The sequence below is a fragment of the Chaetura pelagica genome, unplaced genomic scaffold (assembly GCF_000747805.2).
Source record: "Chaetura pelagica isolate M959 unplaced genomic scaffold, ChaPel_1.0 scaffold698, whole genome shotgun sequence".
Classification (NCBI taxonomy): Eukaryota; Metazoa; Chordata; class Aves; order Apodiformes; family Apodidae; genus Chaetura; species Chaetura pelagica.
The window spans coordinates 534534-551595 of record NW_009954236.1 but is presented as its reverse complement, the minus strand read 5'-3'; the positions used below and the strand labels follow the sequence as shown (position 1 = coordinate 551595).

At 47.3% G+C, this 17062-nt stretch overlaps 1 protein-coding gene across 1 annotated transcript in view; it reads right to left on the bottom strand.

The window, feature by feature from the left end:
* The window catches only part of ARID1A (AT rich interactive domain 1A (SWI-like)), a 38719-nt gene extending 21839 nt beyond the window's left edge, over positions 1–16880 (bottom strand). Inside the window, exons 1-3 of the mRNA XM_010003676.1 lie at positions 16671–16880; positions 15529–15993; positions 14652–14765 (exon numbers count right to left, since the gene is read on the bottom strand). Of these exons, the coding sequence (XP_010001978.1) occupies positions 14652–14765; positions 15529–15993; positions 16671–16871 (780 nt within the window). The 5' untranslated portion in view covers positions 16872–16880. The remainder of the gene's footprint in view (positions 1–14651; positions 14766–15528; positions 15994–16670) is intronic.
* Positions 16881–17062: the final 182 nt, after the last annotated feature.

The window sequence follows — 17062 nt, the reverse complement described above, 5'->3', positions numbered from 1 at the left end:
GTGTGAAGGAACCTCAGACACAAGATACTGCAAACTTATCAGCCTCCAGAAGCAAGAGCCCTATCACTCTGCAACACCTGCCTGCCAGGTGATGTGTGAAAAGGCTCTGGCAGCACATCCCCATCAGCTCAGCTGGAGAACAGTCTCTACATCCTAGGAAGGGGAAAACTGGGGCTATGGAAGACTCCACAGAAGACTTTCAGTGCCTAAAGGGACTCCAAGAAATCTGGGGAGGGACCTGGGACAAGGGCAGGGAGGGAGAGGACAAGGGGGATGGATTAAAACTGGCAGAGGGGAGATGGAGGTTGGACATGAGGAGGAAATTCCTGGCTGTGAGGGTGGTGAGAGCCTGGCCCAGGTTGCCCAGGGAAGCTGTGGCTGCCCCATCCCTGGCAGTGTTGAAGGGCAGGTTGGATGGGGCTTGGAGCAACCTGGGCTGGTGGGAGGTGAACCTGCCCATGCAGGGGGTGGGACTGGATGATCTTTAAGGTCCTTTCCAACCCAAACCATTCCAGGATTCTATAAATAAAAAAACTACCCAGGAGATGCCCAACCACCTCATCACACTTGTTGGAGAGAGACATTCAGAAGGACAGAGTTGGGCACCAGCTGTACCTGGTTCAGTTGTCTGCTGCAGCACGGCAGTCTTGTGTATTTTAACAGTGGAATTCGACTAAAATGCTTCTAACAAGTGCTGGCAAATGCTACAATTGAGCTGAAAATGCCAGTCACTTGGTGGGATGACTGAGTGCAAAGCATGTCCTTCCTCCCCTTCCATCCCTGCTTCTGTTTGAGAGATCCCTTCCTGCACAACAGTCTGAGGTATATTTGCTTAGTGCTGAAGTATTACCTTCCTGAGGACAAAAAAAAAACACAATAAAAGCTTTGTTTTATTTCAATAAAAGCTAAAAAAACCTGCAGAAAAGGCCTAAAAATAGTGCTCAAAGAGCTCTTGCAATTTTCATTGCCTTCCTATCATAACATTAAAAGCATTGCCCCTTTATGCAGCCACTTGGCTTTTCCCTCCCTCCCCCCTGACAACTCTGACCAACTCCACATTCCTACTGCAAAAAACATCTGAACTGGGAGTAGAGAGCCAGTATTTCCAGTATTTTGCATTAAAAAGCATCAACCAACACAAACAATCAAGAGCAAAACACTCCTCTCCTTGAGACACTGCATCTAGCTCGAGCCACTGGTAAAAGAAACATCTCTAGATTCACCACAGAGTCAAAGAAGGGACCAGAATGTCCAGAAGTCAATTCAGTCCAACCTAAAATTGGACTGAAATGCTGACATTTCCTTTAAATACATTAAGATACTTAATGTTTTTAGTGTGAATCACCAAATGCATCCAAACAGTGTTTTCATCATCATCACTGAAGTGAAGTTGGAGGCCAAAACCCTTTGCAGCTTTAAAATCCCCCTCACCATGAGCTGGTGTGGGGAGGACATTGCAGAGCAGAGAGACTAACCCTAAAGCTATTTACAGAATTTTAGGCTTGAAAGGAAGAAGTGTAGACCTGAGACAAAAAACTGGCATGGAAGGACAGACACAGACTAAGTGTGTAAGGAGAAATGTAAAGTTTCCTTCCATTAGCAGGAGTCTAAGTGACATGGTTCTTCAAGAAGCAAAAGAGAAGGTTTTCCTCCAGGATGTGAGGAGGTCCCTGTCTGCTTCATGAGCAACAGTCACACATGAACTGGGCAGACTGGGAGGATATGACTTGGTAATGCCAGGCAGGAAAAGATCTGCAAGACAGAAAATGAAGCAACACTGAAAACTGTTTGAAAGTTAACTCCTAAGGAACTGGACCACAATCTCTAAGGCTGATGCCTTTCACTCTGCCTAGGCATCAAAGCTCAGCCTAAGTACTGCAAGTCATTTAAAAACATTAATTAAGCAGTTTAATAGAGGGCTGCTTTAGCCACGGGAGCAAGGCCCCTCTGCATTGCTAGCACACCACTCCAGAGCTCACAGGGGAAACAGAGGCCTTCCAGCTACAAGGCTGGGGATCACACTCTCAGATCAGTTTAAAGTTAAAAGTCAATGACACATCAACCTTTTCTGGGATGGTAGGACATGGAGTTGAAACAGGACCATCAAAATCATGTCACTCCTAGAGCAACTTTCACCTCTAAAGATCTGCAAGTTTAAGGAATTGCAACAATCAAGTCATTTCCCAGCAAAGAAACAGGTTGAAAGCACAGCCCCATTTTCTGAGTGTGTTACTCAGCAGGACTAAGCATCTCAGAAATGTGGCTCCTGCAAGGGGAAGGCAAGAAGCAGGGACTGGAGTGCCCAAGTGCAGGCAGCTAACCAGTAAGGAGCTGGTTTCCCACCTATCAAGTTGTTTTATCAGGGTACCAATGCATCTCAGAAATGTGGCTCCTGCAAGGGGAACCAACCATCAAAGCACAGAGTGGGGTTTGGTTTTTTTTACCCAAACCTAAAGGACATCCTCACGTTTACTCAAGTGCACCACAAACCAGGGGAAAAGGAAATCTCCCCATCTCTCTTTGTTTTAAGGAGCAGAGAAGGCTTTTTAAAAATAAGAAAACCTCACTGAAATAATAGAGAGCTGCTGCTGTCAGTGGGTTCTGGATGAAGCCCAAGAGGAGAGGGCCAGGGAGGTTTTATTTGCCTCCTGCAGAGCACCAGGAGGAGACCTGGAAAGAGGCAGCAGCTCCAGGAGAAGGGCTGTCCTCTTCCCTCCTCCCACGAGCAGAGCCAATGGAGCTGAGACAGGAGGTGAGGCTCGACAGCAGTAACTGCCAGCTTGAAGGAAACGTCAGGGTCTGGAGAATTTCCTCACGTGTTTCCAATGTGGTGGGTTGTTGTTGGTTTTTTGTTTTTTTTTAATGCATTTTATTGCTCATCTGCCATGCAGATCAAAAACGCTGGAGGGATTCCAACTATTTCACACAGAATCTCACACTCCAGGCTGGCTGCAGCCCCAAAGCCTGAGTTTCTTCACTTGAAATACTGCCCAGTGTTATTTTGGGATGTGACCTGATAGCGGAAGCCCACGGGGACCCTGCCACGATAACTGTTCCAGCTGTGATTGGCTGCCCAGTGCCAGCACGGGGCTGTCAGGACTGCTGACAAACCAGGACTCAGCAGCTCACACCTCCTTTTCACACCACAACAAAACCATGCCTGAAATCACACAATCTGGTACCCAAAGGAGGGGGCAGGGGAGTTCATGTCTCTCAGGGAAAGGGTTACAAGTCCTGGCATGACCAACAGAAGGGAGCTGGTTGGTTGATGTTGGAAACAGCAAGGTCTCTTTTACATGAAAAGAGGAACAACCGTTTCACTATCTGATACAACCTCATTTGTTAAACAAACATAAAGATGAAACAAGAAGAAATACTTCAGATCAAGGTAAGAAAATCTCAGCGGAGAAGAGATTCAAGGCTCTGCTCTGGCCCATCCCACTGATCTGGAAGAGCAGGAAGACTGACCAGAAAGCAGCAAATTGATCTGCCAGCTGGGACCTGCTGCTCCTTCCTCTCCTGCTCCCCTGCCCATCCCAGCCCAAGTGCATATGGAAAGTGTGGGGGAAGAGGGAAGGAGCACAGCCAGGCTGCAGTGATTGTAGGCACTGTCAGATCACTAGATAGCACTCAAGGAAATTATGATTGCACGTGGTAGAGCTTATAAATTCTGTAAGGCCAGTTGTTTCCACAAAGATGCTGACCAGCAAGATTGGAGAACAATGGCTAAATTTATTCCCTGATTCCTTCTGAAAGGGAAAAAGCCTCTTCGTTGCTTCTGACTAATTGAAATACCTACTTTCTATTACAACTTTATTTTCCCTGCAGTTTCTTTTCCACTCATTCAAGAACACTTAAAAATCACCAACTTGTCCTTTCCTTCCCCTTTTATTTCCACACCCAAAATACCTCCATCCTCTGGATCACAAAAATGATCTTTACAGCACCAAAAGCACCATCTAGTTGATCGTGGTTCTTGATGATCATGGTTCTTGATTCATGTATGGGCTGGACAAGAGACAAGGAGGAGGAGGAGGAGGAGGAAGGGTACATGGTGGGTGGCTCCAATAAAACCTCTCACCACATCTAGAACATTTCTGGAATTTTAAGCAACATGGAAGATCCTGTTAACACTCTGTGCTGTGTTATAGTTTGGGAGGCTATTTTTAAGCTTCCAGTTTACCTGCTACTGATTCTGGGTTCATACATGTGCAGGAAGCACATTTTCCTGCATGTTCATCCACATTCCCAAGCTACCCATGATGACTAAAGTCTAATAAAATCCAACCAAAGGCCAGCAACACGAGCTGGTGCCCCCTTGGCCATGCAGGTCTTTCCTCCACCTAGCTCCTACCTCTACTCTCCAGGGCACTGAAAAGTTTGCTTTTAGTTTAAAAGGGAAAGAAGACTTTCTCCTGGCATGAAGAAAAGGGAATCCAGGAAGTCCAGGAAGATCACTGCCACACTAGCACAAGCTGCACAGGACATGTCTGTGTTCTATGAAAGCTTTTTAAATTCATGGTCTTACCTCTTCTCTTATATTCCCTTTCAAAATGGGTCACTGGAAGCAACAAAGGGAATTAATTATACACTAAAATCACTGGGTTTGGCCCCTCGGATATGCCCCTGGAAGCTCAACCTCTGATTTGAGCAAGGACCCCATGTGAGCAACTCTAAACTAGACAGTTCCCAGGTTCTGCAGCAAGTTCTTCAGGAGGAAAACCCAAGACCCAGGTTACAAAACTAAGCACACATAAAAAGTCAGGACCCATTATATGACACTTACTCATCCTTTAGGAGAGGAAATAAGTGCTGGACTTCTACTACTTCAAGGGAAAACCACCTGCCCACTAAAACAAGCATCAGGAAGGTAACAAGGCTGCAGCCTCTGCTAGATGGAGTCCATGTTCCCTTCCCTTACAAGGAGTTGAAGCTCCTCTCCGGCACCACCGCTGACAATTACAAACCTAAGATGGGGACTGGAACATTGAAGAGAGATTTGTGCAGTTCTCTTGCTCAAAAAAGAAGCTGCAAAAAGCTCATTCTTCCAGGCTGGCTTTAGACAAACTGGGAGAAGCTGCTGGCTCTAGCTGCACTGCAGGAAAAAGAGCATTTGGAAAGGAGGCTGTCAGGAGGAGGGGCTCAATGTCACGCAAAGAAATTTTACTCTGATTGCAAAAAATAAGCTGCTGTTTTAATCCACCTCAGGAAATCTAGGGGAGTCCAGTCAATTTGGCAGAAAGCAGGTACAAAATTTAAAAAAGCCCCTGGAAGCTCAACCTCTGATTTGAGCAAGGACCCCATGTGAGCAACTCTAAACTAGACAGTTCCCAGGTTCTGCAGCAAGTTCTTCAGGAGGAAAGCCCAAGACCCAGGTTACAAAACTAAGCACACATAAAAAGTCAGGACCCATTATATGACACTTACTCATCCTTTAGGAGAGGAAATAAGTGCTGGACTTCTACTACTTCAAGGGAAAACCACCTGCCCACTAAAACAAGCATCAGGAAGGTAACAAGGCTGCAGCCTCTGCTAGATGGAGTCCATGTTCCCTTCCCTTACAAGGAGTTGAAGCTCCTCTCCGGCACCACCGCTGACAATTACAAACCTAAGATGGGGACTAGAACATTGAAGAGAGATTTGTGCAGTTCTCTTGCTCAAAAAAGAAGCTGCAAAAAGCTCATTCTTCCAGGCTGGCTTTAGACAAACTGGGAGAAGCTGCTGGCTCTAGCTGCACTGCAGGAAAAAGAGCATTTGGAAAGGAGGCTGTCAGGAGGAGGGGCTCAATGTCACGCAAAGAAATTTTACTCTGATTGCAAAAAATAAGCTGCTGTTTTAATCCACCTCAGGAAATCTAGGGGAGTCCAGTCAATTTGGCAGAAAGCAGGTACAAAATTTAAAAAAAAAAAAAGAGAGGATGACAGAGGGAAGTGCTGCTGGCTTTACCACATTCCTGCAAGGGGAGACCTTGCAGAACAGCCAGCACTGCAACCGCAGCAGCCATTGATTTTTCAGAGGTCGATACTCCACTCCCACTGATCTACTCTCAGAAGCTTTAATCACATCTACTGCTCCTACCCTGCGTGCCACCCCTCCTTCTCTTCCCCCTCCAAATAAAATTAAAACTAAAAAAACCCAAAACAACAACAACCGAAAAAAAGGGGGTGAGGAGGGTTTTCCTTCCCCTCCAGAGCGAACAGACACAGATTTGATATTCTCAGTCTTTGGAGAGAGGAGATTCAGAAGCTGTAGTTGCAGCACAAAGTGGAGAAGGAGGAACATGATTCATCCACAGAACAAGATGTCGCTGAAGGGAAAACCCAGTGCCTGGAAGGCCACCATTCCCACTCGGGGTGCTGAGCTCCTCTGCAGGACCCTCTCTAACAAAATTCTTCCAGAAGAGAGTTTCCATTTAACCCTTTGAAAGCTGCTCAGCTTCTAAAAAATACTCACAGGTTTATCTGAACATCGATCCAGTAAAACATGCCGAGCAGCAGTAGCAAATGCTCACATTCTGCTTGACAGGGCAGGGTTGCTTTGGCCAACACACAAGCTGCCCAGCCATTCAGCAGCAGGGCTGCCACACAGGAAGAATCAGAATCATCTCCACCAAAGATAAAGCCTCCAGCTTCAATTGGAGGTTTCAACCCTAAAACCAGCTGCAAGGAAGAAGCAGGGAGGACCCCAGGCACAAAGAACAGCAACGTCACATCGGAAAGTTTAGCAACAGATTTTTTTGGAGAGTGTTGGGGACACAGCTGGAGAGCCCTACAAGTCAACCACATCCATCAGAAGGCTGGTCTGACATCAAGTGCAAGCAAGAAACTAGCCCGGGTCTCCGATGACAAACCACAATCTGTTTATTTACAGAGCTTTTGTTTTCCTTCCAGAGGTTTTTTTAAGTATTTCTACGTCAGGCTGAAGACAAACCCCAGGCCATATAAAAGGCTAAATCACATCGTGGGCAGGAAGCTTCCCTCTTCTTGCCAGCCAGAAGGACATTCCCATTCCCCAGCAGTGCTTCCTCTGGAAGGCACTTTCCAGTCTTCAATGTGTTTAATTTAGACTCCAAAGCATTTAGTCATCTCAGCACGTGATTGTGCCACCACGCCAACCACACCAGTCAGGATGGGCAAGGAAATACAGCACAGGCAGGAGTCTGAACTCATTCAAAAATTTAAAAGGCCCCTGTTCAGGCCAACACTTTGGATTTTAATACAACTCAGCTTTTAGTGTTATCAGCCTCTCTGAAACAATTAAGAATGAACAGAATGAATCTGTAAAAAAGTCAGGAGGAAAGGTTTTAGGAGGGAACAAGATTTCTAAGGCATCAGGTATTTGCAAGCCTGATGAATCTGGCAGTCCTCTGGCTGGCAAACCTGCTGTAGAGAGAGCTGGAAACTGGCAGCTCCTTCCAAAGCCCCTGATACCTGTGGGGAGGCTGGAGCCACACAAAGGGCTATGGCTGAGCCCCACAGTGCCAGCTGGGGCATCTACAAAGAAACTCCTTCCAGTCAAGAAGCTGTGTGTGCCCCTGCACCCTGGTACAGCTGAGCTGGATGGGACAGGGACTCTGGAGACACATTTGGAAAGAACCAAGGAAACTCTCCTCTCATCCTGGCTCAGAGCAGGGAGCCTGCACGGGAAGAGGTAACATATCCATGGAAACCTGGCCCAGGCCAGACACTGACGTACACCCAGTGCTACCCTTGGGGTCAGGGTGCCAGAACAGTCAATTCTGGAGATGTCACTTCTTGGCATTGCAGGAAATGCAACTTTTGTCCTTCTTTTTTTTTTTTTTTTAACCAAGCTTTCTATTTTTCTGAGTAAGCCCCAATTCAAAACGACAGTGAAACCCAATTACACAACCCCCTCCTCCCTCCTCCAGCCACCAGGACTGGTCTGAATCACAGTGTGAACCTTGTACCCACACGGGAACCAGCCCATGGGAGCAGGGTGGCTGCTGCAGGCAGGGAGCAGAGCAGACCCAGCCCTGGGCCCCTGCCATGCCCCACATTTGAGCACCACGTGGAAACACTTTCTCCACAGCATTTATGACCCTGCACATCTCCAAGACGAGTCGGATCCAGCACATCAAAAGGACCTGAAGAGGAGAACTCTTCCTGTAAACTGAAAGCTCAGGTGTGGCAGCGTTTAGAAGGCGTGTAGTGCTGCCCAAGTCCAACACCTTCATTTGTCCCTGCAACCGCCCCACGCAGCAGATGAAGGTCACACCAACATGGACTATTCCCCCCCCCCAAATGGTGTGGGACCTCTGGCTGGGTTCAGTTTTGATGGAAAGGGAAGAGGGTGAAGCTGGTGTGCCTGACACCAGACTGAGAAGAGGCTTCCGTGCATCTCGGGTCTCCAATGACACAAAGTCAGCAGCAAAAAGGAAGTGAAAAACTGATTTCCCTGCCCTACAACAAGGAGCTCCTGGAAAAGCAGAGGGTGACCTCACAAGGACGTCCTGCAAAAGCGGTGGGTGACCTGGTGAGGAGCTCCTGGAGAAGCGAAGGATGACCTTGTGAGGAGCTCCTGGAAATGGGGAGAGTGCCCCAGTGAGGAGCTCCTGGAAAAGGGGAAGGTGACCTGTGAGGCACAAGGAATGGCTCTGTGCTCTCCAGCTGCAGCAGTGCAGGGGATGCGTGTGACAGAGCCCAGACTATTGTTCAGGATCCAAGAGCAGCACTGATCATCCTACAGCAATTTCCTGACAAAACACCCACCCGCCCGGTCACGCCAGCGGGGCCTACAGAGAACAAGGGCCCGTGCTCTGCAGAGCCAGCCGGCCACCTCGGCACGGAGCAAGCTGGCTCCTCCTTTCAGCATGTCCATAAGCAAAATCACTCCTAAGACAAGGAAAAGCTGGGGGTTAGGGGAATCTGAGCGAGGCATGCAGGCAGGAAGCAGAGCTGAGCTGCTCACGACCAGAATAGAAACAGGAAACGAGCCCAGCATCGAGCGCGGCTGCCAGCGGGGCTGCACCACAGCTCCTGCTCCAAAGGGACATTTATTGGAAGCTGAGGGGTCCACAAAGCCCAGAGTGGGCCCAGAGAGAGGTGGGGATTTTTCTTCTTGAGGACAGGGTGGGATTAGATCTGTTCAAACCCAGAGGAAAGGGTGGGAGGAGAGAAAATTGCCACATGGACAAATAGCTGAGCAACGAGAAGCAGGTCACGGGCAGCAAAACACTGCTGAGCTGAGACACTGGAGTGGCTGGAAGATTAGGGAAGATTTAGGAGTGGCACTCCATGCTCCCCACAGCCATAGAGGTTATTAGCCAAATAAAAAATTTAAAATAAGAATGAAAAAAAGCTAGTGCCTTCTCAGTAAAGCACACAAAAATCACAGCCATGATCACGCGTCAAGAAAAACTCAGTCAGAGGAGCCTCAGTCAGGGGAACTTCAACTTATTGTACCACCATAACTTGGGATAGAAAACCTTCATATCAGCATAAAATGGAATGCACCAATCTCTCTAATCCCAGTGTTTCAGGTATTGTGCTCCTCCGGGCAAGCCTGCAGGCTCTGGTGTGTTTATCTGCAGATCCACTGTGATGCCCAAGCAGCCCAGCGTGCAGCTCCCCTGCTTTGAAATGCATACATCGCTAATCCCTCTCTTAAGGCAAGCAATAAGACAAGCTCAAAAGGCCAAATACAAACCAAACAGAAGCAGGAAGTCCCATATGGGGGGAAAAAAAAAGAAAAAAAGAGCTTGAAGTGACCAGAAGATTCAACTAGAAAAGGTTCTTCTCCCCCGACCCCCCAAAAATTGTCAAAATGATTAATTTTAAAGCTCAAAGAATTTTTAAGAAAGTGTTCATTTCCTGGGCTGTACCTCCCTGCCCATCCATGGCAGCTTTGAGACAGTTTTTTGCTGCATTTCAGCCTGTTGCTTGGATTATTTCCAGGTCAGGGGACACAGCTGACAGAGCTCAACTTTATTCCACCTCAAGTACCTTCAGAGTACAAGTTGAAATGACCACTTTGTAAGAGCAGAAAATCCAAACAGTGTTTCTGTGACAAGTTTCAGCACCTAAATTCAGAAACTATTTAAGAAAGGAGGAGATAATACAAGCAAACCCACCCCACAACTGCTGGGGATATTCAGAGAAAGGTTCTTTCTGAACAGGCCCAAACTCTGCAGCCTCAGACCTCTCCCCTTCCCACAAAACCTCTTTTTGGTAAATCCAAACTGCAAAGACCCAAGACCAGAACACACACGGCAGAAGTTAAAAGTCAATCAGGAATTTGTTTTCAGTTGGTTCTGTTCCTTTCTGTCACTGGTCAGATACCTTCCAGCTCTCAAGTCAGAGATGAACCAAAGTGAAATGCAGCTGAAGAAGCAAAACAGCTTTCCAACAGTGCAAATAATGGATCTTAAAACCATTTCCACTCCACATCAAGATGAAAATAAGTTGCCCAAGAGAGGGTTTCTCTCTCAGGCTGCACAGTACAGTGACCAAAAGAAACCAAGGACACGGTGAGGTGACAATTCTGAAGCTTCTGTCCAATCTGCCACAGTTTGTTTCATTACAGATTCACTGCAACAAAAACACAGACACAACCTTGGTGTTTCAGGACGTCCTCAACTCTGCCAGTATCTGCCCTCTTGGTTCCACCAGAAGCCCCACACCCTGCAGAACCCTTCCTACCAAAGCATTGCTGAAAACAACACCTCTCACTTAAGTTTTGGTTTCCACAGACAGGAAAGCTTTGGTGAAGAAATGGCAGAAGGTCCAGTGAAAAGCAAATACAAGCCAGTATGCACTGGCATCAAATCAGGTTTGCTTCATAAATGTCTCTTGGGGCCAGCCTGGAAGTCCTAACACCACAGATACCAACTTCTGTGGTTGGGAAGGTATCAACAGCCTGGTGTGGTAACCACTGTCTCAATCCTCTACTCCTCTTTCACCTCAAAGACACGAGGAACTTGCTCTCAACTCCTTCAGGGCAGCCCACAAGACAAGACTGAGGCAGGATAAGAATCTACTGCAGGTTCAAAAATGAGATACAAAATCCCTCCCAACAAACCTCAAACTCCAGAGAACTTTGCAGCAAAACTGCTTTGCAATCCTAACCCAAAGGGATGTCCTAGCACCCTATTTACTTCCCCTCCACTTGTTACCAGCACCTTCCACGTTTAAGCAGAAGGAAACATCTGACTCCTACATTCCCAGAATCCAAGACTCAAAAGGTAAAGACACCAAATAAACTGGATACGACTTGCCAGAAGAATTTTTTGCTAAGGAGAAGAGACACGGGGATCTCCTGGGAGAAGCAGATTCATATTATGGATTACTCTTCCTCTCTTACACCCAGACATAAAAGACTGCACTTCTCCCATACACAAAGACAATCTAAGTTTAGTTGAACTGCAATCCTGACAGAACATCCCTAGGGATGCAGCAAGTTCTTCAGAGGAATTCTTCCCCCAGCCTGCTACAGGAAAAGAAGCAGCCAGGACACATGTGAGGATGCATGACTCTTTAAAAGGCATTTTTGAGTTTGAGTTAGCACCAACATTCTGCCCAAAATACAGAACATATCATCTTCAGAGAAGGAACAACCCTTGAGGTAGAGCAGCCTGTAACTCCTGCAGAAATGGAAGGTCAGCCACTTTGCTACTTACAAATGAGCATTACAGAAATCAGTTCTTTGTTTCTTCTGCCGTTACAAAATCAGAAGGTGGGAAAATGGTCATGAAAAAGTCTAGTTAGTGACACAAATACCATGACTGGGACAATATCTCAAAGACCTCCACGCAGAACAAGCACGGCGACGTTTCTCAGGCAGATGCTACCAAAGGCAGCAAGAGCTCAGAGGAGTTGGACAACCTGACAATGTCACAGCAAGGAGAACACCCACCTCCTGAGACACTCATGGGGTCAGCCAAAGAAATAGTGTCCCCTTTATTGCTCAGAAGCCCCACGTGAACGTTCATGTACAACAACATTAAGGCTACAGACTCATAAAAGCAGCGGGTACAGAAATTTAACACTTCATAAGAACCCAAAAAGCAGTAACATCCTTTTCCTGCTGGAGCTGATCTATGTTTAACTGAAGATGATGCATGGAATGATCTGCCCTGATTCCACGATGCCCAGTGAGCTATTCCACAACACCCACTGAGGCTTGGAAAAGGGCTCAGAACTCCACAAAAGAAGCCCACAAACCCAACCATGCTTCTCTAAGTCATACATAATGGCAAAACAGGGATCTAGGAATCCTCCTGAGTAGGATAAAACTTCCTAAAAGACAGACTGAGCAATATAAGGAAGATAAAAAGAAATTGATAGCACCTTTCCACGTAGCTCTTCTGTTTCTAAGCATTCCCAGGCCAAATTTTGTGCAAGAGGTTGAGCAAAGAGTTGGCTTCCATAAACCTCAGAGATCCTTCCCTTTCAACCACTTCACAGCATCCCTGTCTGATGCATTTCTCAATTTGCAGACAAGGGTGCTGGTCTTGTCTTACAAGATCCTAACAAGAAGACAAGGAACTATGAAACACATAGAAGAATAAGGGTTCTGCAGGGGGGGTGTTCTCCTTTGTTAATTTTTGACTACCAAGGACCAGAAGGCCCAAAAATACAGTGGGGCTGGATGAGCTAAAGACTTCTTGATTTCTTAAATGCAAATTATATTGTGATAAAGTCAGGAGAAGATTACTATAAAACCTGCTTAAAACAGAACTGAGAGTACAGCTGGCCAGCTTTAAAAGCTGGATCCATGTTTTGCACCCTGGATTTCTCTTCAGCAAACCTCTGAGGTACCTGATCAGAGCTGGGGGTGTTCAGCCTGGAGAAGAAAAGGCTCCAAGGAGAACTTAGAGCACCTTCCAGTGCCTGAAGGGGCTCCAGGAAAGGTGGGGAGGGACTTGGGACAAGGGCAGGGAGGGAGAGGACAAGAAAACTGGAAGAGGGAGATTGAGGTTTGACATGAGGAGGAAATTCTTGGGTGTGAGGGTGGTGAGAGCCTGGCCCAGGTTGCCCAGGGAAGCTGTGGCTGCCCCATCCCTGGCAGTGTTGAAGGGCAGGTTGGATGGGGCTTGGAGCAACCTGGGCTGGTGGGAGGTGTCCCTGCCCATGCAAGGGGTTGGATCCTGATGATCTTTAAGGTCCCTTCCAACCCAAACCATCCTGTGATTCTATGAGATTCCCTCATTCCCAAGCTCCCTCCCTCTCCCAGCAGAGACAACCATCCTTTCTTCAACTGCTTGGGAAAAAGGAAAACTTGAAAAGGGCTGAATTCATTTAACCACAAGGTATAAACCAAACTCCCACTTGGTGCTGAGAAGGAGCCACTTCTGCAAAGCAGAGGAATTAATTCCTATAATCTGAGTCAGAGGGCGCTGATTGGCAGGATTCAGGAAGGCTCTATCAACAATGCTACTGAGCAGGACTTCCCACTGTTCAGAGCTAGAGCAATTTCTTCAATTACTTCAGTGGCTTCACTCTTCCTACATTCTTTGCCAGGAGATGGGTCACATGGAAGAACTTGTGGAGAGGCAGAGTGGAAAGAATCATGCTATTTAAAAGGATTTTTTCCCCAGGCCTCAGAACAAATTAAATCTTTGTAATCAGGGTCCAGAAGGCAGAAAAAAACCCAAAAAAATGAAAGGAAAAGAAAGAAAAAAAGAAATAACCCACAGCTACTCCCATTAGGTGGTCAGAATGAGAATGACTTTGTATTTTGGGTGACAATTTGTACCCACGATCCAAAGGAATTATTTCAAGGGGCTTCTCACTGCTGAGAGCAAAAATAACTCTGCTACATCCACAGCTCACTCTCCTCTGGCCAATCCAGCTGCAGTTTAGAAAACTGACTTAGCCAGTGGCTAAATAAAATAATAATAATTTAAAAAATAAAGCTCACTCACTTCCTCCTGGTTACAATGAAAGTAAGCAGGAAAATCAGAACTCGGCAGCTCAAAACTTCTCTTCCAGGCCAGAGGTGCAGATCAGCTCATGCAAACTAATCTAAACTTTTAACTCTTCTCCATTTCCTTGATGTTTTAACCCAAAGTTAAAATTTTCTAGGCCAAAACTGGACCAATTGAGCCCTGATCTCACACCCAACTGTTCACTGTCCATACAGCAACCAGAACCTAAAAGAAAATATAATTCTCCATCTGTCAAGGAAGGAGCTGTCTGTGATGGGTCATCCTCACTCCAGGAACTAATAAACTTGTCTTTTTCACCAACTGCTCAGTCAGATTGGACCAAAGCAGCTTTAAATCAGCAGGATAAGGATCCAGGGAGAGAAAGGGAAGGACACTGCTGGTCTGCTAACCACCCGTGGGCTGAAGGAACAAGAAAAGAGTAAAAAAAACTGGACACCTTCCCCTAAAGGTCAGGGTCTGTAACAGCAGTCAGGAACTTCAGACACTGCAAACAGATTAAAAGCAGTAACAAACTTTTCACTAAAACCCAGAGATCAGAGCATTTAGGGTTAAACTTGACTCTCAAACCCATTACTTTTGTAAATTACATTTAATCTCCAGTGGGAAGAAGCTAATGACTTAGTAAAAAAGCCCAGACAGGCTCCATCATTCCCATTTCCATGTGGCATATGACCAGTGCTGATCTATCCTGCTGTGCTTCTGATTGTCCTCAGCTCATTCCCTTCCAGATCAGCTCACAACTCACCGGCAGACTCGAAGGTCTGGATTGAAGATTCAAGTTCATGTCTTCTTGCCCTTTACTGGAAGCCATTGAGGGAGCAGATGATGCCTGGGACCCAAACGAGTCTTGAGATAACTCCTGAAACACCAAAAACAAACAAATGGGAATAAAACAAAGGCTCTGCTGGAATCACTCTGGTATATTCTCACATTGTGGGAAGAATTATGTAGCCTGAGTGACATTTGTCCAAAACACTAAAGAGTTCAAACTAGCAGCCTTACTGCTCTGCTGGAGGACACACATTGGAGTGGAAGTTTAAAACAGGACAAAACAGCAATGCTCCTTATCATCATAGACTGGTTTGGGTTGGAAGGACCTTAAAGATCATCAGGATCCAACCCCTTGCATGGGCAGGGACACCTCCCACCAGCCCAGGTTGCTCCAAGCCCCATCCAACCTGCCCTTCAGCACTGCCAGGGATGGGGCAGCCACAGCTTCCCTGGGCAACCTGGGCCAGGCTCTCACCACCCTCACACCCAACAATTCCCTCCTCATCTCCAACCTCCATCTCCCCTCTGCTAGTTTAAATACATCCCCCTTGTCCTCTCCCTCCCTGCCCTTGTCCCAAGTCCCTTCCCACCTTTCCTGGAGCCCCTTCAGGCCCTGGAAGGTGCTCTAAGGTCTCCCTGGAGCCTTCTCTTCTCCAGGCTGAACCCCCCAACTCTCCCAGCCTGTCTCCAGAGCAGAGCTGCTCCAAACCCTTGGATCATCTCTGTGGCCTCCTCTGGGCTCTCTCCAGGAGCTCCACATCCTTATGCTGGGGACTCCAGACCTGGACACAGCTCTCCAGGGTGGGTGTCAGGAGAGCAGAGGGGACAATCCCCTCCCTCAGCCAGCCTACCTGAGGCGGGGGGAAGCGCTGCTGGGAGTAGGCTGATTGCTGCTGCTGCTGCGGCTGCGACGGGGGGTATGAAGATGACTGCTGAGAGAGGGCTGAGGAAGGTGTCTGCTGGGTTTGCTGCTGCTGCTGGTAGGGTGACTGTGACTGCTGCTGGGAGTAGGGAGGCTGACTCTGCTGATGCTGCTGGGCTGAGGACTGCTGCTGAGGGTAGGGAGTTGGGGACTGCTGATGGGGTGGCTGGGACTGCTGCTGGGAGTAGGCTGGTTGTGATGGCTGGAGCTGGGGAGCTTGAGACTGAGGCTGTTGCTGCTGCTGATAAGAAGGCTGAGAGTGAGGGGTCTGGGATGGAGGCTGTTGAGAATATGGAGGCTGCTGCTGCTGGGGATGAGGGCTTTGCTGGTTGTAATACGGAGTCTGGCCTTGCTGCCCATATGCACTGGGGCCCTGCTGTCCATAAGGAGGAATCTAGGGGAAAAAAGGAGAGATTCAGACCAGTTAGGAGGGTATTTTACACACACACACACAAAGTAAGATTATGATCAAGGAGAAATAATTCTGTGCAGTTAACTGGGAATGTACTGGAAAAGCCACTACCTAGAAAGTTCCCAGACAACAGCAAAAGTCACTGGGTGTTTGACATGATTGTTGGCAGTAACAGAATTTTAACAGGCACTATAACTAAGTTTTCAGGGATCCCTACTGAGCACCCTTCAATGATACCAACACTGAAAGGAAATGATGTTTGCTCAAAAAAAAGCCACAAAAAACAAGACATCTTCTGGAATCCTGCAGGAGCCACTGGGATCACATAATGAGCCAATACTGACCTGAAGTTATTTCTTCTGTAAAGAACAGCTGTGTCTTTAACAGAACACAGAAGGAGAAATATCCTACTCCCCTTGCTATTTATTTTTCCCTTGTTTGACTCCCTGCTCTGCCACTGCCTCTCAGAGAGGATTCCACAGGTCCTTGTACACACCCAGATCCAGACATGGTGCTACACGTAGCCTAAGAAATGGCATTTTACCTAAGCAACTGATTCCAACCCGGCTGAAGGTGCTCCCTTCAGAAAACACACCACTTGGATGCTCTCCTGCCTGCTCCTGCTGTGAACAGAGACCACAGAAGCTCAGGTGCTCTACCTGCTGTGCATATGAGATGCTGCCCATTGTACTTTGCGTCCTGCTTTGCATTCCCATGGGATATCTCTGAGGAGTCTGTGGCCCATAGGGCTGTCCTGGATAGCCATGTCCTTGCTGTGGTCCAGCCTGAGGTCCCTGTTGTTGTGTGTACGGGTTGTTCCCTCCATAGGGCTGAGGCCTCATCTTCCCCATCTGATCCATTGGGCTTGAAGGCTGCAAAGCAAGTTGTGACACATGATGTACATCCAGCTACACGCAGGAATCACTCACAGCTTCCCAAAAAAGCCAGGAGAAAAGTTCAACAGGTTGGCACAGAGCAGCAGCAGCTCATCTGTCTCTTCTCAGGTGCTAAACCCCACAGTTACCTTCTGAACCACAGCAGGATTCCTGCT